Raw genomic sequence first — 27,544 nt, forward strand, 5'->3', positions numbered from 1 at the left:
GTTTGATTTGACTGCATCGTGTACGCACATCCCTGAGAACAGATGGAGGTCACCAGTTCACTGTGATTGAATTAAATCACTTGTTGGCATGTTCATGCCATATTTGTACATGCAGTTCACTTCTTTGTGTACTGAGAGCTGTAAAGGGCTGCCCCCCCCCCCCCCCAAAAAAAAAAAAACCCCAGAAGAGATCCACAAACACGGACTGGGAACGCCCCCAATTATCATAAGAAAGAAAGTCTGTGTGTGTGTGTGTGTGTGTGTGTGTGTGTGTGTGTGTGTGTGTGTGTGTGTGTGTGTGTCCACTCGGAACAGCATGCATGCAGACAAAGCGAGCAGCCGCTCCCTAACTGGATGTGGGCTCAGCTTCATCCTGCCTGGCTCTGAGAGGAGGGGGAGGGGAACTCCCTGTTAGTGGCAGCCAATCAGATCCAGTAAGTAACCACAACATGTGACAGTGAAATTGAGTCAAAATAAAAGGAGAAAATATTATATTGAATAAAACAATATGTGGATTGTTTGGCAGCATTGTGTTTGTGCCATTTTGTTCTACTGCTATTACTTTCTTGACAAATGAGTCACACAGCTAAAAATATAGATATTTTTAAAATCTATCTTGAGATGTTAAATCAACAAGGCTATAACCAACCCTAGTTGAAAGACTTTGAAAGTGTGTAATCAGACTGCTCTATCTGCCTGTAGATACAATTTTGGCTGCTGTAGTTTTGGCTCTGCTTTTGGTCTCCACCAAATTGTTCCCTTTTACCTGTTGTTAGTTACAATGTGTTAAAACACAAGATGAAAAACAATAGAATTTGGTGATATTTCTCAATACGTAACCTTGAAGATATTGCACAGTATTTCACCCATTGCTAATTAAGTACAGCTTTAATGGCATTTTCAACAGAATATTTTCATTCATTATCACATACTTGTGTTTTTTATCTATTTTTTTCTTTTCTTAAATAATGCAACTCATATTACAAAGGCTGGTCTATTCTAACAACCCCCTGAAAAAAGAAGATTAGATAGCAGACTCAGGGGCATTGAGTATGAAAAATGTAAAATCTTAACCCCACTCTGGCATTCTTTACTGATGTTGTTAGCAGAAAGAGCATCAGAAATGTAAAGGGAGGAGGATGGGGAGGGGAGGGCTGAGAGAGGGCACGAGGCAGAGAGGGAGAGGCGCTCACTCAGTGGTAGCAGGTTTGTGAGACCAGCAGCCAGAAGAGCAGGAAGAAAGAAGGAGGAGGGAGAGGATTCAGAGCGAGACAAACAGTGTGGCTGCAGTCAGGAGACACAAACGGAGAGAGAGGAGGAGATACGGAGAGAAGCGAAGGTAAGAAGGCAGCTTCTGTCCACATTGATCTGTTTAACACCTTTCTGTTTTTCAGAGTGAACGTAGGGTATCAGCTGGAAGAAAGGATGCTCTGCTACCCTGTGCGAGCTCTCCTTTTCTTCCTCTGTCTGCCAGCTGACGGCACGCTGTATGTCGGGAGAGCAGAGCGCTGTAGCACTGCAGGGTGATGCAGAGAGATGGAGGAGAGAGGAAGAGGAGGGGTGTGGGGGAGGGAGGGATGGGCAGCATTATGCTCTACAGACATGAGGAAGTAAGAATAGAGAGATCAGGTGGAAGAGAAGTGGAAACAGGAAGAGATAGCAGACATCTGCCTCCGTTTTGCTGTGTAGAATTCAGGAAGTGGGTGTAGGGGGATTTAGGAGGGGGGAGCCTTTTGTGTGACAGTGTGCAGGAGCAGGAGTGTGTCAGCTGTCAACATCAGTAGTTTCCCTCCATGTTGGAGATGATATAAGTTTCTGTCTGGCCACACCCTCTGCTTGCTCCTGTGAGATGAGATTAGATGATGGGAGGTTTTTGTGGTTGCGCAGAAGTGATGGTGTGAGCCTGGGAAGTGTGTGTGTGTGTGTGTGTGTGTGTGTGTGTGTGTGTGTGTGTGTGTGTGTGTGTGTGTGTGTGTGTGTGTGTGTGAAAAACATTTTGGATGTTGGCCAAAGATGCTTAGTATTGCCTCCCATTACTGTCAGTTCAGTGGATTAGCCGTATGTGAGCGGTGTTCATTCAGCGACAAGCCAAGCCGCTCAATCATGTGCTCACCGAGATGTTGCTCTCAGCTCTATGTGTGTGTAGAGACCAGCACGGATTCTCCAGTGTGTGTGTCTGTGTGTGACTGCCTGTGTCTTTATGTGTGGAATACTGTAGTGGAGCACACACAGCTGCAGCTGTATACAGATCGAGCCTTTAACCCCCGGCATGATTCCTCTTTACAAGTTCCTCACATCCATTTTTTAGTGACATGATACAGAAATAATATACTGTAAAAGCACACTGGACAGACAGAGACCGAATGCTCCTGAAGCAGGGCTGACCCTTGCCATCTGGCAAACTGAAACAGTCTCTGAAAGGCAGCACACTTAGAACAGCTCGACCAAGCATTTGTTGCTTTAGTATCTATACCGAGGCATATTACAGCAAAGTAGACAATGCATTTTCATTAAGCACTGCTATGTTCAAGAGGGGGTTTCTAATGATTCCTACACACAGGCTTCACAGTAAGCACTGCAGCTGGCCTATTTTGTGTTGTAACAGCTTCGGATATACACAGAGAGCAAGGGCATAGTCTCTGTGCACAAAAACAATAACAAGCAGCACCACGATGACTGAATGGAAATATACTGTGACAGGAATCAACAGTCTGAATGATTCCAGATAATACTGTATGAAATATATAATATTTATGATGGCAAATCAGTTCTTTGTTATTGAAAATAATTACCAAAGAGAGTTTTAGCCCTGTTTGTTGGCCTTTAATGGAAATATAATTCTGTCAGTTGCATAATGAGCAGCTTATTTCATATGTGAACAGACTCGTGTGTACCTATAAAACACCTAGTTATGAATTACCTACAAAGAACCTGGAACCTTTGAGAACAAGCAGGATATAAATTTTACATCCATACCTTCCAACTTCTGCTGGAAATCTTTTATCATACATGTCATGAAAATGCACTTTTTTTTCCTGAAAAAGCCATTATTTAAATGTCTAAAAGAAATCATGTTTTCGGAAACTGTAAATTTAGGAGGTAATAGCAACAAATTAAATAATAATTAAATAATTAAAAGAATTAAATTAATTGTTTGCGTCCTTGGAGCAGTGAGAAGTCGTCTTGTTTCCATGTAAAATTAGATTTATTATTTTAAATTGAATATATTTAAAGTAAGACTGATTTGAAACAATTTTCTTACATTTTATATTGAAAAATCTTACAAAACCCTGGATCCTTTAAAGGAAAGAGGAAAGCTCTCCCTCTGTTTGTTGCAGGAGAGCAGTGGCTGCTCTGTAGCTCTCTTAGGGCTAAGATTTTGCTGGATGAGGCGTCACAGAGACTCGAAGCGACCTGATAAAACTCTTGGCAGTGCGCTGAGTACTTTGAGGGCCAGTGACTCTCATGGTGAACCGCCTGATATCATGCCACCCCCGGGGCTCGTGACTGAATGCAGAGGAATAAAAGGCTTGTGGACCAGCTGTGTGGTTCTAACAAAGATAAAAGATGAATCAGGACAGAAGAGAGGAAAAGTGAGAGCAGGATGTGGTGGGAGGAAGATAGAGGATGTCTGAGTATGTTGGTTGTGTGCTCACGCGGGGTGTAACCTGTTTGTTTTCTGTTAATGTGAGTATCACTTTGGATAGAAATCACTGAAATTGCTGTTTAGAATATTTTTGATTTTTAAATGTTTTATTTAAGGCAGGATTATGTTATTAAAGCAGTAATAGGAATGTTTGCATTTTAGCAAAGTCCAGAAGAATACTATATGACGAAAGCTGTTATCTGGTCAGCTGACTTTTGAGCTGTGGCTTCACCACTCCATCGTGTTTATGTGATCTGCAGTTAAGCTCTTAACTAGATTTCAAGAGACATCAAACGTCATTTTTGCTGGAACAAAGTGCAAAAAACGTAATGTCTGAGTCTATTTCTGGATCAGTGACGTTGGGCGATTTGGTGATTGTAGTCCTGCTGATGTTTTGAGCTACAACAACATGAACTCAACTGTGCAGGATTTCAGAATTCAGGGTGTGACAGAAGAGGCTGATATAAATATGCATGTTGACGGTGGATCTTCTGGCGCATTTCATACCAGGCCTCAAGATATCAAAATGAGAAGAAATTTCAGACTAAAATACATCATTACAATGCACAAGACATCACTGCAGTCTGAGGTTTTGCCCTTAAATCCACATTAAATGTTCACAATGTTGTTTAAAATCTCCACCAAGTTTACACATGTAGCAGGTTTGTTCACTCAGCATCTTCCGGTCTCCTAGGAGTGCTTGCTTAATGGGCTGGGTTTGAGTTGTGTTGTGAATGATACAAACTTTGACCAGAATGCTGAATGTGCAGCATAAACAGTATCTTTGGATTTGCTTTGATTAAAAATGCTTTCTTTTTTAATCAAAGCATTTTTAAAAATGCTTTTTAACCCCCGTGACCTTGAATTTGATAAGTGGAACTTTAAACTTTGTGAATTTGATGCACTGTTCGGCTGTAAACGTCTTGACAACACTGACCTTTGAGGTAGCAAAGAGTTAAAAGCAAACAGGTGTTATAAACTAATGCGTAGCATAGTATATGTAGTATGTGTACTAGCTTTTAGCTTTCTGGATTAATCCTAAGCTACTAATACTGTAAGACAGCAAATGATGATTAACTTTAACATACTGGTTCTTTAAAACCAGGTTCTATAAAACTATTGCATATAAATGATAGACATAGCCACCCATGTGTAATCCTCTAGCTTTGAGTTTGGTATTTTGACTGTCAACATATTTTTGGCAAACAAAACCTAAAAAAAAACTAAACTGCTTTAAAGACAGCTCAATACAGAACATAAAGAAAGGATCTCCATCTGTGTCTGTGTGCCTTTTAGTGCATATCCTTAAACATTAATACAATGTAAATGGAGCGTTATTGATAATCAATCAGCAGACGGTCGCTATGATGGGGTAGATTAACTACTGAAACCAAACCTGTGTTTTTACTGGAGAGCAAACATGTTTAATTCTTTTCAGTTTTTAAAGTGGGATATTTTAAAAATGCAACCCCTGAAGGAACTGAACAGCTATTTGTGGTTTTGGCTTGTGTACACAATTTTTCATCTCTTTTCAGAGCTAGTATTTAAAAAACAGACTTTGATTAGCATAATTTTAGCAACAATCCATTTTCTAAACCAGTTAGGCAGCTGGGGGTTGTGTGGAGACTGGGGCCTATCCTAACTGCCACCAAGAGACTGGGTACCCCTGACCAGGTCACCAGTCTACCACACAGGTCTAATGAGGTGACACAGACAGCCACAAGTAATCATATCCACACCTACAGTAAATTTAAATTCAACAATTAGGTAATATGCATGCACAGGAAGGCCTGACTTAATGAAGAAGTTAATGAAGAAAACTAGGAACCTTCTATTTACCATATAATTGCTGACATTAGTGCACATAGTAATAATGTATATTTTGATATCTTAGTGTAAATGTTTTAGCAGGAATACATATGCAGTGATTGTAACAAGAGCAGCAAAGGGAGATGCAATAAAGCACGAGCTTTTGATTGTTTGAAAGCTGCAGTTTCAATCGTCAGTTTAATTATTCAGAAACATATCACTTGGATGCAGTTTTTAGCAAATTAATCTTAAATTCATGAACACATTTTCTTTCGTGCCAAGTCGCTTTTGTTTTTGGATTTTGACATTGTGCGTGTTGGGGATAACAAATGATCTGAACAGATCCTTCTAATTACCAATAAAAGGCAAACATTCATGTAACATGCTGTAAGCTCTAAACTGAGTCAAATATTTGGAAACAAACGTCAAGCTCCAGGATCCTGCACACATAGCAAGTTCTACATACCCGGGATATCTTTCCATTATTTGGAATCACTTACCGCTACACGGTAGATCAAGATACGCAGTCACACTAAGCTGGTCATCAACTTACTTTGCCAACCCAGGGCTTTCTGATCTTAGGTATGAAAGTAACACAGCTGCTTCAGATAAATCTACATGTGAGCGCAAAAACACTATATAGTAGCTAAGTGTTAAAAGAACTGTATAAACGCATGGTTATGCTTTAAAAGTTTTGGTCAGTAAAACAGAAAAAGAACTATTATGTTAATAAAAATTCGGCCTGTTTGATGGCAGGAAGAAAAGCTGGCAAAAATCCTAATTTTGTGAGTAAACAAACTTATCAACATTCCAATTATTATGACAAGGAAAACTCAAGTACGCCATTAAATTCATTCTTAAATTTGCATAAGACAGTTTTGTTTTGTTTTCCTTCCAGCTGGAGCCCAGGTCGTGTTTAACTGAGAGCGAGTAAGAACTAACAATTAATAAATAACACAATTCAAATATAGGCTTAGTTAATGTTCAATTGATATAATAGCTAATAATTAATAATAATCCAGTAACTATCCATGCACAAAGGTCTGAAAGATCTGACACTATTTTCTGAAGTAAGGGGTGATGTCATACTTGGTGATAGCTAATCTCTAGCAATAATAATAGTAATTATAATATAAGTTATCATGGCAGTGTAACCTGGTAAGAGCCCTGAAATTTTCTGGATAAAACAAAATCCTGGTTTGTGGTACAGGCCTCAGATCAAGTATCAATCTTTGTATGCTAATGAACCCAACAATAGTCATCACATATCAGTTTAGTTACATGTTTTGTTTTACAGTGTTTTTAAGGTCACTGTGAAGTTGTTCACAACCTTTTCCAAGTCAATTTAAACAAAAAACAAGCCCCTCTAAAACCCACTGTGTTCCACCATCAGCACTAATAGATGAGCTTGCAGGTGAACGCTGAGTATTTAGCAGCTGCAGAATTAGATATTTCCCAAAGCAGAAACCCCAAATCATCAAAAGAAAAAAAATGCAGTCAGTTTAAAGGAGATTTGTGGATTTTTGGATCTGTATTTTTTAGTTTTTTTTAGTTTTATTATCAGACACTGGAAGTAAAAGTGAAGTAAAATCTCCAGTATGTCTGCGCGTTCAGTTTTGCCTGAGTCAGGCTGCAGAGTAGGAACTTAATTATTGATCCCACTTGCGGGAACTTTTCACTAAAGTAGCTTGGCTGCCTCCATGAGATGTTTGCTACATGGTGTCATGGCCATTGTTGCTGTTCTGACTTCTGAAGTGGTCCAAATCACACACAAAAGAAACAAAAAAATCAAAAGGAGACAGTGATAAAAGCTAAAAATGATAAAGACATCTATCAAATGTGCAGGACTGACCCTGTAATTCTCTACAAGCATCAATACTTAAGCACAGTCTAACCATATATTTAATATAAATGAACTGCTTGCTCATTACAAAGGAGGATATTAAATTTTCATCAAGTAGAAGATAGTTGTGAGGAGATGAGAGGAAACCTTTAAAGCATTCTTTGATGTAAAAATGTATCAGTGAAAACAGTGACCACTAAAGCCAGTCTATCATTCCTAGAAACACAGAACTGGCATTTTGTTTTCTTCCTGTGAGTTAAGAAGTAAAATCTAGCTGACATAGTTAATAACAAAAGGTTGTCTCTTGTGTTGACAGTACAGAAAACAGTGCAGCCCCCTCCCTCTCTGCCTCCCCCACCTCCTGTAATATCATCTCTGTTCATTATTCATGAGCTCGCTGCTGTCTCTGCTGAAGTTAATCAAATTCTGATTGTGAACCATCAAAGGCCTTGAATAGATTTAAAAAATGCTTTAGGAGTGAGACAGAAAGAAGAAGCAAAAGAGGCAAAGATGATCACACTTGCAGAGATTCAAGATCTCTCTGTACATAACAACATAATTCCAATTTCTAGATGCATGGCCCAGGTGCACATGTCAAAATACAGACGGAAACAGAAGATCCGTGTTCAGGTGTGATTTATTTAACTGTAAGAACAGCGCAGATGAAGAGAAACTGAGCCAGCTGCAGCTTGTTGATGTTGCTCTGTCCTAATTCAAGAAGTCTTCACTTGCGTGCTGCATATCAGTGATGATATATTTAGGTTACAGACCCTAAGAATACACTGCTGCTCTGTTAGCACACAGGAATGAATGCTGTTCTATGTCACTGCAGACTCACCTAATGACCACGGGTTGGCCACTGTAGTAATCCACCGCTTTGAATTGAATGCTCATCGCAACGTGCTAACATCCTCACTATGGTCACTGTTGGTGTGACTACCTGGTTTTATATTAGCATATATCCTATAGCATTAGCATTTACATTTTCTAATAGTGCTAAAGACAATTTTAAGTCTTTTTGTTGCAGTTTTGCCACAGTTTGAAGGGTTTAATTGTATTGCTAAGATATTACACTGTAAAATCGAATTAGGTGTGAGTATTGCAATAAATAAATAAACACGCAAGCTTGTTGTATTAGAAAAACTAAAGTACAGTTTACTTTAGATATTTAAGTTACGGTAGTACTTAGAATAACTTTATTATTTTGAGTGACGATACAAAATGAAGTAGTAAAGCTAACACAATAATTTTAAGTTCAGGGAACCTAAAGGAAAGCTTTGGAGTAACTCAGCTTTTGAGTACATGACACAAATTCAAGCCAGTTTAATCACTAGCCCTATATGACAAGCTTGTTAACTTTCCACTGAAAGAATTCTAGTACTCTTTCTATCAATATAAACATTAAATAAAAAATAATGTAAATCTAAAAATACATTTAGAACACTCACCAGGCTCAGTCGATGGCACTAGAACTTTTATTGCCACAAGTACTTCAGCCAAGATTCAAAACTGGATCGATCTAGTGAAGAATAAATAATTATATTTCCATTATTACTGCAGCAAAAACAAAGATATATATATTTAACCAGGAAGACTAATCTGTCTCTGAACACTGAACAAGATCCAGCTCTCTAAAAAACGTTATATCTCACCTCTGCTCTAAGCTCCTTATCCCCTTGTATTTCTAATCTTAGACTTGCTATTCATCACCTGTCCTCTAGTGACTACTGCTGAGGCCCAGTCACTCCACCGCCCAGCCTCCACCTTATGTCAGTTGACCCAAACTGGACTGGATGGATCCTCAGCCTGGATTTTGAAAATCCACCTGCTAATTTTAGCTTACTGCTTTCACCCCACTGGCTACTGTTAAACCTGCCTCTGGAAATCCACTGCTTCACACCTGTTTCTTCAATGTGACTGAGATTATACAGTAAAAAAAAAAAACAGCTAACATGCTGTGCTAACAGTACAGAAGCCAACGTTACTTCTTGGATTTATTTTCACTGACTGGATTTGTGGGTTGTGTATGTTTAGAAAAACACATTGCTTAGGTGTTACTACTTTTAAAGTATGATCATCTTTGATAGGTAGACAGACAGATTGATATATGGATTGATATTAGGGCCTCATACTGTGAGATATAGGCCTACTGTGTAAAGTGTTATTTATGCAAACAGTGAGAAAAAAAACAAAGGAAATATGAAAATTAAACTCTATCTTCTAATTTGCCATTTCCTGACATGACTAAAAGAAGTCCCAGAGTTCATAAATGTCCAACATAACTATGAGAAACAACTGAAAATACTAATACTCTTTGTTAATGTTTTAGCCACAGACTGCGGTTTTGACTTTGCTGCAGTTTTCTGTTGTTCTGTCATCAGATTACAGTGTGACATGAGTGACTCTGTGGGTTTTTTTTGTTTTGTTTTTTTCATATTGATCCAGGTTTCCAAGTGAGGAAATATGGAGAATATTGAATCAAGTGACAAAGTTATTGATTGGCTGGGACTGCAATAATGCAGCAGTCTGTGCTGGGCTTACACTAAATAGATCTTTGAGTCACTCACAGGTCTGAATACTGAAGAGTGCTGCCTTCGTTTGTTACTTTAACTTTTCATTTAGCCCTGAGAATCCCAACTAAAGTTGTTGCGCTCATCTGTCTCATTTATGATGGTAAATTCCTCAAGACAAACTGGGATAAGCACTGCTTGTTTTGTTTTTAATTAAAATAAGCCTCAGTTGTTCTGAATTATATTAAAAGACTTGTGACAATAGATGGCTTTTGGTTTTTATATCACTGAAATTATTCCTTCAAGCAAGGAAGGGTGGCTCTTTTTTATGCAGCAAGGAGGACAGATTTACAACAGCATAGTGTACTGTAAATATGTGATAGGCATCCCTTCGAGTCCTCGTATCAGCAGCTTCTTCCTTAGAGGTTTGACACACTGCTTGTTTCACACAGGTTTGTGCCAGAGTATCCCACTCTGCTCGTTTCACACATACCAACACAAGCTCAGACAGCCTAACGAGAGTCGGTGTGATTAATAGTACCAGCAGTGACTGTTTATCTTAGTAGTACTGCCCTATAATGCGAGCAGACGTTCAGATCCACACCTACACATTCACAGATGAGGTAACTACACTGCAAAATGGAAATTGCAACCCCGATTTATTGCTTAAAGTAGAAAAGAGGATGAAGTACAGCTATAATTACCAAACATGGGTTTCTAGGTACGTCAATCCTACATGCTCACACACAAACACACCCTTGCATTAATTTTTTTAGGAAGAAAGAAATTCTTTTTTTTTAATCACTCAATTAAACTTCTCGGAAAGCAACCGCCAGAGTCCAAGTGGAAGTGTGAGGAAATACTACTTCTATTTTCTCCCCTCCCAGGTTTCCCCTCCTCACCTCACTGACCCATGAAAGAAGCCATGCCGGTTCTCACAGCAGGAGCGGGTAAGAAAAGCGAGCGCAGATGCTCAACACATACTGTCCATACTGCTCAAGGCTAGCTGTGCCCCATCTGTTCATGCTAATATACATGATGGATTTTCTAATTCATGTCCTGTGCAGGGCTACATGAAACGTTGGCCCTGCTGACCTCTCAGCTGCGGCCAGATGCCAACCACAAAGAGGACATGGTGTTCCTCAAAGATGTCTTCAGTGAGAGGAGTTTGGGATACCTGATGAAGGTGAGGAATTATGATTCTTGTGAGGATGGTTCAAGCTTTACAAATGATAACTTGTAATATAATTATTTGGATAACTAATTTCTAAATTGAAACATCTATTATTTGTTTATGCAGTAAAGGTTTATTTTCTTTTTTTTGGATTACTACCTGACTTCATGGAACAGGAAATTGGTATCTAGTTTCTTTGTGAAACGGTGCAACTACAGTAGCATCATGCCAAAATGCTCCCAATGTCTTTATAGTCTGTCTATAGGTCTACAGATGGCATAATTTTATAAAAACAAAACAAAACTCAAAACAAATCCTAAAATTTGATCATTTTGATGTGCACGATAATAAAAGTGCAGAATTTGGAAATAAAACCAGATCACACAGCTTTCATCGGAGGTCTGCTCTTCATGGAAGTATGCTCCTGACATAAAATAAGCATCTGAAGACATTTGATCTCAATTATATGAGCATTCAGTCTGAATCAAAAGCATATACCAGTTATTTTTTTATTTGGCTTACTTTCGATGTGGTAGGTCATTCTACTTGTAACATATTACAGCGATGGGTAGAATAGTCAGGATTATGTACACTGACCATAGACTGTAGATAAAAGATGGACATAGTTTCCCATAATGCAGTGCATCAAACTGGCTTTTAGCCATTCTTTCTACTGACATACAGAGGGTGACTGTTTTGGTTGTATAAAAGTACTTGGTAAAAGGATCCAACTCACTTGATCTATGATCTCCATAAAGGCTAAAGCAAGGTACACTTTAGGGCAGGGTTGGTTGAACTCCAGGCCTCAAGGGCCAGTGTCCTGCAGGTTTTTAGATCTGACCCTGGGTCATCACACCTGAATAAAATGACTAGTTCATTACCAGGCCTCTGGAGAACTTCAAGACATGTAATTTAGCTATTTAAATCAGCTGTTGGATCAAGGACATGTCTAAAACCTGTAGGACTTTGGCCCTTGAGGCCTGGAGTTCCCCCACCCCTGCTTTAGGGCATGGATACCTTGGACAAGTTGGTTCAGAACTTGAACCAATCATGGTGGCTGTGTTCATTTGTTGTTGTTTTTTATATCTAGTTGATTTGAGCCCAGCGGATTTATGCTTATGTTTTGTGGCTGTTGGAAAAGAATGGCATGAAGCTGATACATGTTATGGAATATCATATTACTGTACTTCACCTTTTGGCCTAACTATGCAGCACTTTATTAAAATTCTTCCTTCTATACACTGATTGTGTTTTTTCCTAGATTCACGAGAAGCTGAGACAGTATGAGAGACAGAGCCCAACACCTGTCCTCCACAGTGCTTCCTCTCTGGCAGAGGATGTAAGTTCCTCACACAAACACACGCACGCACGCACACACACATACTGTAAATTACTTTTCCACTTGGGCACAGCATTCAGTCACCATGAGTTAGCTCCGACAGAGAAGCAATGTGGGTATGAAAAGTGAATTTTAATGTTCTCAAAGTGCTGAATCATCCCAGTGCTCCTCTAATGAAACTCCATATCCTGCTGCTCTGTTGCTCTCACCAGTTATCAGAAGAGCAAACTGCTGACCCTAGGTGCTTTCCACTTATCTTTCCCACTCTGCATCTCTGAATCTGTCTTCTGTTGTTCTACAATAAACTGTGTGTGTTACTAGTATACACATCCAGAGTTCATGTGTATTGGGATTGGCAGGTGGCAGAGGAGCTACAGAGTGGTTCGATGAGCACAGAGGAGAAGGAGCTGCTGAATTTGCTACTTTCCCCTCATCTTAAGGTAAACACATTTTCAATTAGTGGAGATTTTGTGGCAGTGACACACAAACTCTGATTTCATTCACCTCCTGTTGTGCTGGGTTGTTTCACTTGCACTCATATCAAACTGAAAATTCATTTCTGATGCAGTTCACAAGCTCGGGCAGATGTCAGACTGCTTTGTGTGCTTCCCGACAGCTGAACGTCAGCACTGTAATCTCAGCATGTATGTTTTCTGTCCCATCAGGCTGTTCTGTCAGTGCATGACACTGTAGCTCAGAAGAACTTTGACCCTGTTCTGCCACCGCTGCCGGACGACTTTGAGGACGATCTGGAAGAGGAATCTGTAAAGATTGTCAGGCTGGTAAAGAACAAAGAACCTCTGGTGAGTTGTGACGTAAAGTCGAGAGTGGGAATGAAACTAGAGAGCCTTCAAGAGAAGCAGATGAAACAGGAAAGGATTATGGGACGGAGACCTTTGGCCTCTTCTGCTAATGGAGTTGTTACTTCTTTGTACTCTAGGGAGCCACCATCAGGCGTGACGAAGCCACTGGAGCAGTGATAGTGGCTCGGATAATGAGGGGAGGTGCAGCTGATCGAAGTGGTAAAATGCTGTTCATTTTCTAAAAGCTTGTATATCTTATAACTACTATAACAATATCTGTGGTACCAGCCTATGAGCAAGAGGATGTTATATGATTATCAGGGGAGAAACTAAGAGCATTTTTTAAAGGTTCTCTATTTTTATTTTCAAATAAAGATCTATCACGTTATAAATTTAATCAACAATCAATTCACAAGAAGAAGAATTACTTTTATAAATGATGTCAGTATCTGTCTTTATAAAACCAACAATTGAGTAAAAGTGTACTCTTTGCTGCGTTTCTGTTGTTTTTAATAGTCAGAAAAGGGGAAACTGTCATGAAGAAAAACAGGCCCAGCATGAAACCAAACTGCTGTTGCAGTAATGTAGCGTAGCCTTGACCCAGCATGATGCCTCAAGAGCCTCCTGATTTTTACAGTGGTGTGGCTTCAGTTTTCTTCTTGCAACCAGCGAGAAGGAGATAAATAATTTCATTAAAATAAGCCAAGAAAACTTGATGTTCTAATGAACCCTCTGGTAGAAAGATTGCATCAGGACAAAACATTCAGCACAGTTGTTGGAAAAGCAAAAACCTCTTCATTAGTAAGTCATCGTGTACAACGTGCAGTGGTTACACCAGGAAAATATAAACTACAGAATGAAAGTAAGCAGTGAGTAATCTTTTTTTCTTGCTGTCAAGTGATGAAAAAATGCTCATCAGTATAATATCGTGGGCTCTGTGCTTCTATCCTGAGGGAGAAATATATCGACCCCCCTTCTCTCGTGCTCTTTGGTCGCATTGTTGTGGCTGCAGATAAACAGATCGCAGCCGAGGACAGAAGCTGCTCGTATCTGAGGATCTAACAACAGCGCTGATCTTAAGATACAAATGCTAAACCCCACAGACCCGGGAAGCACACTGAAGTCTCTTTGAACATCATTGATGTTTCTGCCAGCTCATCCAGCATGTACGCTCTTCACAGGTTTGGTGCATGTAGGAGATGAGCTGAGGGAGGTGAACGGGGTCTCTGTGATCCACAAGAGGCCTGATGAGATCAGTCAGTTGTTGGTAAGATGGACAGAAGGACATGTGAATGTTGGAATAACTCCACTAAAAAAACAAATGTCTTTTATCCATTAAAAATAAAGTTCACTGCAAGTTGACAGTTAAGCGTATTATATTTCAGTGTTTGTCTTTAATGTAAGGATGCAGTCATAATCTTCCCATGCTCTTGTTTATTTGTGATCCAGTCCCAGTCCCAGGGCTCCATCACTCTAAAGATAATCCCCGCTATTAAAGAGGAGGACCGGCTGAAGGAGAGCAAGGTGAGATAAAGTATGATGGATGGATGGGTTTCCTCTGATCTGCACTCAGTATTCAGAGTGCGCAAGGGAGAGAAAAAACAAAAAATGAAACACCTTTTATTGTGCTACGATTTACACTGAACAAAAATATAAACGCAACACTTTTGTTTTTGCTCCCATTCCCCATGGGATGGACGTAGAGACCTAAAATTCATTCCAGATACACAATATAACCATCCCTCCCAAACAGTGGTCACAAATCAGTCCAAATGTGTGGTAGTGGGCACATCTGCTATATTGAGATAATCCATCCCACCTCACAGGTGTGCCACATCAGGATGCTGATCTGACATCATGAGTAGTGCACAGGTGTACCTCAGACTGCCCACAACAAAAGGCCACCCTGGAATGTGCAGTTTTGTCTCACAGCAAAATGCCACAGATGCCACAAGCAATGAGGGAGCGTGCAATTGGCATGCTGACAGCAGGAATGTCAACCAGATCTGTCGCCCGTGCATTGAATGTTCATTTCTCAACCATAAGCCGTCTCCACAGGCGTTTCAGAGAATATGGCAGCACATCCAACCGGCCTCACAACCGCAGACCTCGTGTAACCACACCAGCCCAGGACCTCCACATCCAGCAGATTCACCTCCAAGATCGTCTGAGACCAGCCACCCAGACAGCTGCTGGAACAATTGGTTTGCACAACCAAACAATTTCTGCACAAACTGTCAGAAACCGTCTCAGGGACGCTCAACTGCATGCCCGTCGTCCTCATCGGGGTCTTGACCTGACTCCAGCTCGTCGCCGTAACAGACTTGTGTGGGCAAATGCTCACATTCGATGGCGTCTGGCACGTTGGAGAGGTGTGCGCTTCACGGATGAATCATGGTTCACATTGTTCAGGGCAGATGGCAGCTGAGAATGTCCCAGTTCTTGCATGGCCAGCATACTCACCGGACATGTCACCCATTGAGCATGTTCGGGATGTGCTTGACCGGCGTATACGACAGCGTGTACCAGTTCCCACGAATATCCAACAACCTCGCACAGCCATTGAAGTGGAGTGGACCAACATTCCACAGGCCACAATTGACAATCTGATAGACTCCATGCGACGATGTGTTGCACTGCATGAGGCAAATGGTGGTCACACCAGATACTGACCGGTTCTGGGTCCCCAGACCCCCAATAGCGCAAAGAACTGCACATTCCAGGGTGGCCTTTTGTTGTGGGCAGTCTGAGGTACACCTGTGCACTACTCATGATGTCAGATCAGCATCCTGATGTGGCACACCTGTGAGGTGGGATGGATTATCTCAATATAGCAGATGTGCCCACTACCACACATTTGGACTGATTTGTGACCACTGTTTGGGAGGGATGGTTATATTGTGTATCTGGAATGAATTTTAGGTCTCTACGTCCATCCCATGGGGAATGGGAGCAAAAACAAAAGTGTTGCGTTTATATTTTTGTTCAGTGTACATAATATTCAGTCTTTGTGTGAACTGCTGAAAGTCCAAATCCAAGGAGATTTCAAATGTGGTTTTTGGCATTTAAGCAACGACAGTGTCTGTTTACACTGAATAAAACATGAAAGATGGTAACCCTGTGGTAACCCCATTTAATTTCAGCAAATAATATTTATATTATATTTAAATTTTTAAATATAATTGTGGTACAATCACCTTCTCACTTTGCCCTGTGTTTTACATCCAGGACACTCTGCTCAGATAACTCTAAACCCTAAAATATGGTGTTTCCACCACCTTGTGCATTTGACTCCAGGTGTATATGAGAGCCTTGTTTGACTACATCCCCTTGGAAGACAAGGCCACACCCTGCCAGGAGGCGGGACTTCCCTTTAAACGAGGAGACATCATTCAGGTTGTGACGCAGGATGACCCCACTTGGTGGCAGGCCAAGCGTGTGGGAGACAGCAACCTGCGTGCTGGACTCATCCCATCCAAACAGTTTCAGGAGAGGTGAGAACGCTTAGAAGAAGGTCTTGTCTTCACAATTAAAATGAGCCTGATGTCACAGAAGCTGAACGGTTCACCCATACACCAACGGATATTTATTTTACCCAGACAATAATCTTTTAAATCCACATTCATGTGTTCCACTTTAAAGGGTCAACTGTGATTAGATAGAGCATCAGATCATTGTGGAATAAATTTAGTTGAAACTCTGACTTGAATAGGCATGCGCTGAAACTCTAAGTGTCAAAATTGCTGTTAAAATGATCTCAGCTGATCTCCAGCCAAACACCGCAGCATCTGGTGGATTAATAACCATAGCTTAAACACTGAGAGAGATATGGTTCAGAACTACCTAAAATTGTTTTTTTTTTCATGTTTGGGACAAACCGATTAGGGTAAAACTGGATTACATTGATTGTCACTGAACAAAAGTGGCATGAGCTCAGGTCTGCTCATCAGGGATGGATTACTGAATAGGCCCAGATGTCTTTTTGTAGTGATTGTTGCCATTTCTTGCTGGATAGGCTGGATAGTCCAATCACAAAGTAAGCACAAAAAATGTGCAAACTGCTGTCTTATTTGTCTCTGCCCTCATAATAAAGCCATCCATCCATGTGTTGTATATTCCTCTGCCTTTTCAGATTCACGTCTTTCAGTCCTGACAGTCCCCCCTTACTTTTTGCTTACTCTCTTTCTGCCTTTATCGTCTCTGGTTCTTTGTTCCACTGCACACTTCCCCAGGCGACTGGCCTACAGGATGAAAATGGGCACACTCCCGAATCCAAAATCCCCTAAAAAGTCTCTCTGTAAGTTTCTGCTTCCTAGGATTTCAGTGCATCTTTTTATAGTAACAATTTATGACTGACACTATCTCTCACTATCAGCTCTCCATTCTCTACTGTGATTATATTGTTTCACTGGCTTTCATTTTTCTAACCTTTTTTTGGTTATTAATTAGAACTCTCACAGCCATTAGTATCAACTGTACATTCCCTAAATGCTGCAGTGTAGACAGGTTTTGAAAAAAAGATTAGAGTTGGAGGGGAAGAAAGACACTGGGAGGGATCACACATATGAATTAATCTCTTTCATGTTCAGTCCATCTGGCCAGTAAGCAGGCTGCAAATTCAGCTTAACTCAGACTCTGTAACAACAGTCGTCCGGTGGGAAACAAAGCCCTGTTAATATGCTGCGCTTCTCACTTTTCCAGTTGATACTATAGTGGATTCATGTAAACAGCCAGGTGAGTGGATGATGTGAGCGGTGGCTCTTCGTGGCACATAAGCTGCAGGCGATCCGATTAGGCGGGAGCTGCGTGGAGACAACAAGAGCTTAGCAATATGGCAACTAGCCCTGCTATGCTGCACAGCAGCAAACCTGCGAGGTCTCTTCTGTCTCAGCCTCCATCCACACTCCCCCAGCTCTCTTTATTAATTCCACCCAATCCCAGCAGGGGCTTTAACATGCGGGTCCCCCTCCTCGTCTCAGAGTGACGTCAGTTTAAGGCCAATCTCCTAAATTTAGACTAGCTTTCCTCTGTAACAAATTTCCAACGTTCCTAGAGATTATCAGCACAAAATAATTTTTACTTTAACCATGCTTAACATGTTACTCTGCCCTTCACTGCTGCATCAGATGATCCAGGATGTGATAAAGGTTGGTATATGTGCAGCCACAAACACAGCAAAACAACCAAACACAAACTACAGAGTAATATTGCCGTTTGTGTGCATATTCGTGTGTGTGTGTGTGTGTGTGTGTGTGTGTGTGTGTGTGTGTGTGTGTGTGTGTAAAGCTTGCATGTGTGCTACTGGGGTGTGCATTTGGGATTTCTACAGCTTCCAGCTTAATTCCTTCCCTCCTACCATTAGTTACCAGACCAGAATAGAGATTCTTTGTGTGGCTAGTTTGAGTGTGTACGTGTGTGTGTGTGTGTTTCTTTTGTATCAGGTAAGGTGCAGGCAGAACAGCATCCCTGGAGACTTTCGTCTAGCAGAGATTGTTGAATAGAACAATACCTCCACCCCTCTCTTGCATCAACCTCACCTCTTATTATCTGTCTTTTGTTTTTCCATATTTGTCTTTACATGAACGTTTCCTGTTCCCCTTTAGTCTATTAAAGAAGCGTAGAAAGCACACATTTTGCTTAGGAATTACAGATGGGTTTGTATAGGCAGTTTGTACACAAGCTGCACATCTTTGGGGACACAGAGCTTGTTTGCGTGTGTGTACACAGAGATCTGTCTAATAGCTGACTCACATACAGATGTAGAGCCATCTCTCTTCTCTCCCTTCTACTTAAATCTCTTTATCAAGCCTTTGTTTAGTGGCTGTTGCCTCTAACAGCACATCTTCATCATCTCTTGGCTGCCCTTCCACTCTCTCCTCCTGCTGTCTGCCTGCCTGCCTGTTGCCCGTTGGGCCCGGCTTCCCCTCTACAGCTACCATGGCCCGCCCACCCCTTTCTTAAACTCTTCCACAACCCTTATTCCTCAACTCTTCCAGGTCTCTTACCCTATGCTTACCCCCCTCTTTTCCCTGCTTGCCTCCCTACAGAGGACTGTGACTGTGAGGGCTATTTCAATGGACAGTACATAGGTGAGAGTGTGCACATCTTTCTCCACCTCCTTCTCCCTATCTGCTCTGTGCCTGCTGCAGCCTGGCTGTGTGCTGGTTCCCTGGGTGCTTTGGGCTGGGGGCCAAAATAACTGCTTGGAAGGTTGTCTCTTCGGGGGCCAGGGTTGAGGGATAAGAGCAAGGGTGAAGGTTTTGAAGGTTCAAAAAAGATGGTTTTCACAGCAGTCCAAGAAATTAGATGAGGGTCAGTGATTCATTTCTGATAGCTGAAGAGACGGTAGATATGCATGTGAGTGAGACACTTAACTGCTACAGTGTAAAGTGAGGAAGGGCAAAGGAAAGTGTAGGGAGTACCGTCTCACACTCACAGCAGGTGTTAGTAACAGAGTTGCCTCTTTGAAGACTCCACTGAATAATTAGTTAGGAGAGAGTTTAGGGATGCATCACTGTGTCAGCTCCTGTGGTGCAGACTGTACAGTTCTACATTATGCAAAACAAGTTATTATTTTGTTAGAAACTTCCTGAAGGAAAAAAGAGAAAACAGCTCGCTACTTGGTGCTGTTTAAAGCACAACTTTCGATTTCAAGCTACTGTGCTTCCACAGCATCTCTTTCAATGTCATGGAAGGACAATTTGAAAAATCCACATTCAGGTGGGGGATTTTTTTGCACATTGTTAATTGGACGTTTATCCATACAATCACTGGTCACTTTGTTAGTGCTATTGCTGGGTTGGACCCCTTTGGCCTTAATTCTTCAGCGGAATAAAAATGAACAAGGAGCTGCAAACATACCAGCAATATTGGTTCATATTAACATGATGGCATCACATCATTGTTGTTCCAGATTTGTTGGCTGCATCTCCATGATGTGAGTCTCTCATTCCATCACATCTAAAAAAGTGCTCTAATGCCTCTGGAACTGGGAACAGTGGAGGCCAGGTCAAGAATCCAGTTTTAGATTATTTCAGCTTTTTGGCATGATATGTTTTGCTGCTGGAAGCAGCCAGAAGATGTGTACACTGTGCGGATAGACGGAGGATATGGTGTTTAAATGATGCTCATTTGGTACTAAATTAGATTTGGGATCCCCTACACCCTTACATTACCAACATCCTCCTTATTTAAGGCCGGATGGCTCCATGGTTTCATGTTTATGCCAAATTCTGACCTTAGCATCCTAATGTCAGATGCCAGTTTTACTAAGCCCATGTCACTTCCAGCTTCACCTTCCTGGTCTTAGCTAACAGAAGTGGCACCCAGTGTGGTCTTCTGCTGCTGCAGTCCATCTACTTCAAGGCTAAAAGTGCTGTGCATTCAGATATGCTCTTCTGCATACCTTTGGTTATAACGAGTGGTTATTTGAGCTAATGTTGCTTTTCTATTAGCACAAACCAGTCTGACAATTCTTCTTTAACGTCTTGCATCAACGAGACATTTTGTCCCAGACAACTGCAGCTCACTGGATATTTTCTCTCTGTAAACTCAGGAGATGTTTGTGTGAGAAAATCCCAATAGATCAGCTCTTTCTGGTATACTCAGACCACCTTTAATCCCCGTTCTGGTGCTCGGTTTGAACTTCAGCAGGTCGTCTTGAGCACGTCAACATGCCAAAATGTTTTGACCAATTAGATATTTGGTTTAACGACCAGTTGAAGTAGAGTACCTAACAAAGTGGCCGGTGAGTGTTTTTTGCAAATGTAACACTGACATAACATGAAAAAAAAGTAGTGCAAAAAATAATTGTGTAACTTTTATTTTTTTACTATATCTTTACCTCAGTAGGACTTAAATTCAACAAATGTGCTGGTTTTGTTCTTGCCTTTATTATTACTTTTATCATTATTATTATTATTATTATTCACTAAATACTGAAACTGTTAGAGAAAGATTTTTTTACTTGATATAAGTATAAATGAACTCCTAGCATACTGAGCTGGCTAATGTGTAGCATATAGTTCAATAATACAAATCTATAAAATAATCTAATAGCTAACAACAAAGTAGTTTATAAAATGTTGCTTACTGTATTTAAATGGACAACTAGGCCAAAGGTATGTTGCAATAAGCAATCTTTACTAACGTTACGCTTTGGAAGAGGGCAAAAAAGGAGTCCCCAATTTTCTTCCTGTGCTCTTTAGCCTTCCGCTGACCTTCACTCCCTCACCCTTCTTTAACCCAGCCTGACCCCTCATCTGCTCCCCCATCCTGTGAGCTGCTGTAATAAGTGTGACAACAAGGAGCGATCTAAACACAGCCCTTTCTCACTGTAACACAAAATACTTCAGTAAACAGTATTTGTGCTTCCCGTTAACCTGCTTGGAGCTGTTAAACCCTTCCCATTCTCATCCCTCCCCCCACCGCCTTCACCTTGCAGTGTTTGGATCCCCTTAAACCTGCCCCTCCCTCCTGCCCTGCATCTAACTAACTGTCCCTGCTGCTCTGGTTGGTGCACTGCTTACCCCTACCCTCAGAATCAACCCCTTCCCCCATCCTCTCCCCACCCACGAGGGCCCTGCTGCGTTGGACGCATTGCACACTCAACCAGGCACGTTTGTTGCTTGTTCACCCTGTGTGGAGGTGTGAGGCTGGGTTGTGTGATGCTCTAACGCCAGTTATAGTCTCTCCTAAGTGTAAAGCAGTGGCGCCCTCCTGTGGCCAGGTGTTTTCCTGGGAATTTTATTCAGGTACAGTGCCCGGCTCATTCCTGCAGGTACACATCACTGACAGGGGAGGATACAGACAGTCCTGATCATGGGAGATCCAGTCTTTTCCTTTTAACGTGGCGTCTCCCAGGGCCAGGTTGTCCTGTCTGTCCTGCCTCAGCACTGTAGCCTTGTTGAAAGCAGCATGCTTTTTCTTAATACATAAAAGCAAAATGGTATTTACATTGGGTCACTAAAATCAGTTTTTAAATGCGAAAATTATCAAAATATGTAATATAACAGACTTTCACCTAATATATTTACTGTCAGCTGCATGTGATCCAATTTTTAGTTTAAGCATGACATCCAATTGGCTTCTACTTACAGTATATCTCACACTATCAAATATTATAATTGATATATTAAATATATTTGATATATAATATATATATATAATATTATATATCAAATATTTAACTATTTGCACTTTCAATAGGATAGATCTATATTCATCCATGTGCACTCTATACAAAGGTTTTTAATGCATGATCTGTGGGTTGGTCTTTAATTTATCCAAAAGGTGTTTGTCCACAACTTTATCAAACTGCTGTGCACTAGTAAATGTTGTCGTACATCTGACCAAAGACCTCTTGTTTTCTGTTTCTTCTTCCTTCCCATCTGTGACCTCACTGTAGCTGGTTTGCGGAGGAGTTTCCGCCTGAGTCGTAAAGACAGGCAGGGATCATCAGGAGAGGGTTCTGATCCTGGAGAACCAGAGTTCCTGACCTATGAGGAGGTGACCCGCTATCAGCAGAGGCCAAATGAAAGGCCCCGCTTGGTGGTTCTGATTGGTAAGACTGAAAAGCACAAAAGGACTCCTTTGATGATTGCGACATCTAGTGGACTACAACTTGTGTTACAACATGCTGTCCTTTTGTTCACATGTATATTCACCATCTGTTTCCGAAAGGTTCTCTTGGAGCAAGAATTAATGAACTCAAACAGAGGGTGATTGCTGAAAACCCACATCGTTATGCAGTAGCTGTACCGCGTGAGTCACTCCACATTTTACACTTGCCTAAATGAATCGCCAAAACTCTAGAAATATCACTAAAGTACTCCTGTGTTCCCACAGATACAACCAGACCCAAGAAGCCGCATGAGAAGGATGGTGTAGAGTACCACTTTGTCACCAAACAGCAGTTTGATGCAGATGTTTTGAACAACAAGTATGTTTCCGTTGAATCCATGTTGAGTCGTGCAAGTTTGGTTTATTGTGTCTTTAAGAAAAGGTTTAATTCTTGCTGCACAGGTTCATAGAGCACGGTGAATACAAGGAGAACCAATACGGCACCAGTATCGAGGCTATCCGCTCTGTGCAGGCCAAGAATAAGATGTGTATAGTAGATGTGCAGCCTGAGGTAAGGGTCACATTACAGAGAACATCCTGTTTAATGTTCATCCAAAGAATCCACTGTCATAACATGTCACAATGAGTTACTTAGTCTGCAGGCAGCAGCACTTTACTGAGTACCTGAGTGGGCAGGGGCAGGCAGTCATGTCAGGCCTGCTCACCAAGCTGTTGACTTTGCTTCTTCCCAGCTCCTTCCTGACCTCTGTTTTCTCTGTTTGATGTAAACCTTCCACTACTCCAGGCTCTAAAGAGGCTACGGACATCGGAGTTCAAGCCTTATGTGATATTCGTCAAGCCTCGTGTTCCTGAGAGCAGACGTCGTCGCAGTGCAGCCACCTCCCCAGGAGGGGGCGAGCATGGCCGCATTACAGTGAGCCATGTTTCTCTAAGCAGTAACAGACGTCCTGTTAAAAGTTTCTTTTTAAATGTAGTTGGGCCTGTCATGCATTCTTTTGCTTAATAGATCAAAAGTATTGCACAATTCTTATCAACTCACAAGCTTTGTAAATACGCAGCAATCTCATTATACAAATGTACTATAGAATATCACTCCTGGAGCATTAAGCCAGTGCAAAACTGATGTGACACAAAAGATAGAAAATGGTCACTAACATCAATATATATTAGCGTATTTTTTCAAAGGACACTATCAATCCACAACATCCACTGTAAAGAAAAGAAAATTCTTTAATTGCCTTTCTTCAACAGGATGAAGACCTCCAGGAGATGCGTCAGTCTGCCATTCAGATTGATCAGCAGTATGGACACCTAGTGGACCGTGTCCTGATCAAGGAGGACTCGGCCAGTGCTTGTGCAGAACTGCGAGGTATTTTGGAGAGGCTGGAGAGAGAGTCCTTCTGGGTGCCTCTCAGCTGGGTGCGGACCTAAGCTTACCAACGCACTCCACAAATCGTTCCAGAAGAACTTCACAGTCTGTTCACCAAACCCTGCACTGGTCCTCTCCCAGAGAGCTGATATTCTTCTCTTCTCTAAAGGCCTGCTGGCCAGCCTTGGAGTCTGCTGAACTTCCTCTACATAGTCCTCTGAATGCTACAGGGCTGGTCAGTCAGCCAAAAATCGAGGCACCAAAGGGAGAGAATGATGTCAGAGGAATACCTCAGTTTTAAAGCAGGTTGGTTATTTAGCCCAAAAGTCACAGTCTTACTTCCTCAAACAATCACTACTTTGTCTTGTCATATTTATTCAGGTTTTGATTTCAATTTATTTAGTTCAAAGACAAGGATGGAAATTGTAGTTTTAAATGTTTGGTACTGCTCTCTTTTTTTAAACAGTCCCATATTTTTTCAACAGGTTCTCCAAAAGATTTCCACAGTTTAGACTGGCCAAAACAAACAAAAAAACCCCCCCCAGCTTAATAATAGATAAAAAAAAATGTATTTGTTAAGCTTGGAAAGAGTTTATAAAGTTAGGAAAAGCAAGGTTTTCATTCATGCAGAAATAAACCTTCAGGAAAATTGGATGTTAAGCAGAAAATATAGATTTACATAGTGGCAACCTTCCAAACAGTTATTTTGGCCCCCTCAGCCTAAAGGTTTACCCTCTTACATTGAGTTATTTTTATAGCCCCTTCTACATTCACTTTTCCTTCATCTTAAGTTGGATAAATGAAGTTTGCTGCCCACAAGGCTTCCACAGATAGAAAACAGAGGAAGCCCCGGCAGATAATTAGGTGGATCACAGCTCTACTGTATATGACCTCTTAAGAGCTGGCTGTCTTAAAAAATAATAATGGTAAATGGTAAATGGCCTGTATTTGTATTGCGCCTTACTAGTCCCTAAGGACCCCAAAGCGCTTTACACATTCAGTCATCCACCCATTCACACACACATTCACACACTGGTGATGGCAAGCTACATTGTAGCCACAGCCACCCTGGGGCGCACTGACGGAGGTGAGGCTGCCGAACACTGGTGCCAGTGTTCGGCACTGGTCACCAGTAATGATAATGATGATTTCTTAGAAAGACTGAAAACACGTTTGATTAGATGGGACGTGACTGTGCTGTGTGTCAAGAATGGTTTAAGTTGGTTTGAAATGATTACATTTTAGCAGTTATGTTTAAATGATAGAGTATCTTGTAGTTTATTGTGAGGCTGAAATACAAAAAAATAATTCCCAGCACAGGTGACAATTACAAAGAGACATCCAAGTTAATAACAGGTGGCAGAAATGAATGAATGCTTATCTTTGACAAATGACTCTTTGATGCCTGGCACTTCATAATTAAACTGCAGTTTTAATAAAAGTGATGAATACTGATATCAGCTAATAGACTTTTTCATCTTGAAGAAAATGTGGAGTTTCTCATTAACTGCAGCTGTTCTGGTAATTTATAGCAAACTAGTTACTTTGTTGAAAATATGGGACTCGTTAAAAAAAGCATAGCCCAAATGTTTTACTCCTCAAACTATTGCACTTCTAGCTGAGTGTGTCAGGTTTGGTCTCCCACTCAAAGGATTGCTCAGTCAGTCAGTTTATTGTGACTCCTGTTGGAGTACCTTTTGGTAGCATGTTTCTTAATTTCAAAGCTTTATTCAACTCAATGCCAATTGCAGAATGCTTCCTGTTTATTCCTACTGCTCATGCATCATGTAAAGTATAATCACACAGTGACCAGAACAAAATAAATACACGCAAAGTTAAGTGACTATCATTTGACACTAATGCATTCTTTTCACGCAAACAAAAACAAAACAAAATAATCAAACGGAATGTGAAAAAAGTATTTTCTACAAGAGTTTGTTTTTAAGAAATGCATGAAAAAAACTGATCATTTAACCGCAGTTGTAAATACTGTAAAAGTTACTCCTCTCGTGCCAACGAAAGATCTCGTAGCACTTCAATGCAACCTGTTTACCTTGGATCCCTGGGAACCCACATGAGTTTGTGTGTAAAATGATGTTGTGCACAAAGTCTGTGTGGATGGATGTCAGAGTGTGTTTACATGCACCAATCTGTGATGCTCCTTTACATGCAGAAATGGATTTTGTAGAGTTTTCTTGCAGATATCTGTATTTTTGACTGCAGAAGTGATGAGTACTCATTTGTTTTTTCATTACTGTTGTAATGTTGCGCTGAAAGACACTGTGTCCGGAAAATCTGAATTAGAACAGAACCAGTTTTTTTATTGAGTCAGAAAATAAGCAGGCTAGCCATCATTTCACCTTCTTTACTATGATGTCATTTTCTACTTCATCTGCTTCAAGTCATACAAATCTGAATTTGACAGTTCACATATCAATATTTTATATATCATACTTTGAGCTCTTCCAATATAAAGACCTATATAAAGTCTAAAATGGATTTAATTCGAACGTCAATGAAAGAAAAGGGTCAAGTTATTATTTTAATTACCAGCACTCATAATTTCTCAGCTGTATTTTAACATTTCCCTCCACTGGTTGTGAAAACATCTAGCCCAGTTTTTAATAGGCAAAAGCAAAATTCAATTACTAAGTCTTCCAAAGTAAATTCTCTTATAAAATTACCTCAGCTTATGATGATTTCTGGTAAAACACAAGGCAACTTTGTAAAAGAAATACTTCAGTAAGCTAACTAAGAGGACCCAGAACAACAGACTGTACATAAAAGATAGACATAGCCACTGACAGGCATAGGGATGGATATGACTGAGAACACTAAAGCTTAAATTACATCATGCTTCATCTTTTTTAATTCAAATGTGACCCTAATCTACAAAAATGAACATAAAGATGTGTTAATGAAAATCTGAAACTAACGACTGAGAGTATTAAGTAATATGAAAACTGTTACAAGCTATTAAATAAAAAGGAACGGGGCAGTTTTATTTGAACTCTATTGTGCCCCCTCCTTATCATTAGAAAACATTCATTGACTCTATACGCGAAACAATTTTCACTTAGAAGGAGAACCAGTGTACAGAAGGGGAATAACACCCAAAAGCTGTTTGTATCATTCTAAGACAGGCCTGAAAAATATCAACCTGTCCTTAAATGACACAAAATCAGAAAACCAATCAGACACTCAGACTGTGTCTCACTGGTGATTACAAAAAGAAATGACTGGTTGGAGAAAATTTCAGATAAACTGTCACTACTAGACTGGGATTTGATTGAATGTAAGTGTCTGTATGTGTGGTAAAAAAAAACTAAGCAGCTTCCAGAACCCTTCTGTCTTTTTTTATGCAATGAAATAATGTTTTTGATTGTTTTATGTGCTATATGAACCAAGAAACCTAGAATGTTGAGTTTGTATCCTGACATGTACAAAGTGCCATAATAAAGCTAGCTGA

The 27,544-nt window shown here is 40.7% G+C and overlaps 1 protein-coding gene across 5 annotated transcripts; it reads left to right on the forward strand.

Moving 5' to 3' along the window:
- Positions 1–1,172: 1,172 nt before the first annotated feature.
- On the forward strand, positions 1,173–27,544 carry mpp3a (MAGUK p55 scaffold protein 3a). 5 transcript variants are annotated; one of them, XM_086289903.1, is made up of 20 exons: positions 1,173–1,339; positions 10,696–10,758; positions 10,876–10,994; positions 12,244–12,321; positions 12,681–12,761; positions 12,987–13,124; positions 13,262–13,343; positions 14,306–14,391; positions 14,574–14,648; positions 16,422–16,618; positions 17,357–17,421; positions 18,251–18,271; positions 19,172–19,213; positions 21,812–21,877; positions 22,531–22,686; positions 22,806–22,886; positions 22,971–23,064; positions 23,148–23,256; positions 23,491–23,619; positions 23,958–27,544. In XM_086289903.1, the coding sequence occupies exons 2-20, from the start codon at positions 10,722–10,724 to the stop codon at positions 24,135–24,137; spliced, it is 1,836 nt and encodes a 611-aa protein (XP_086146029.1). In that variant the 5' UTR covers positions 1,173–1,339; positions 10,696–10,721; the 3' UTR covers positions 24,138–27,544. The 5 variants fall into 5 exon arrangements, with proteins under 5 accessions (XP_086146029.1, XP_086146031.1, XP_086146032.1 ...); XM_086289904.1 differs by lacking the exon at positions 1,173–1,339 and adding an exon at positions 3,477–3,687; XM_086289905.1 differs by lacking the exon at positions 21,812–21,877 and having other exon boundaries at positions 1,174–1,339.

The sequence above is a fragment of the Aulonocara sp. 'chitande type north' Nkhata Bay genome, linkage group LG4, assembly GCF_057382095.1.
Source record: "Aulonocara sp. 'chitande type north' Nkhata Bay isolate Kocher_YH1m ecotype deep benthic linkage group LG4, A_spYH_male_GT1.1, whole genome shotgun sequence".
Classification (NCBI taxonomy): domain Eukaryota; kingdom Metazoa; phylum Chordata; class Actinopteri; order Cichliformes; family Cichlidae; genus Aulonocara; species Aulonocara sp. 'chitande type north' Nkhata Bay.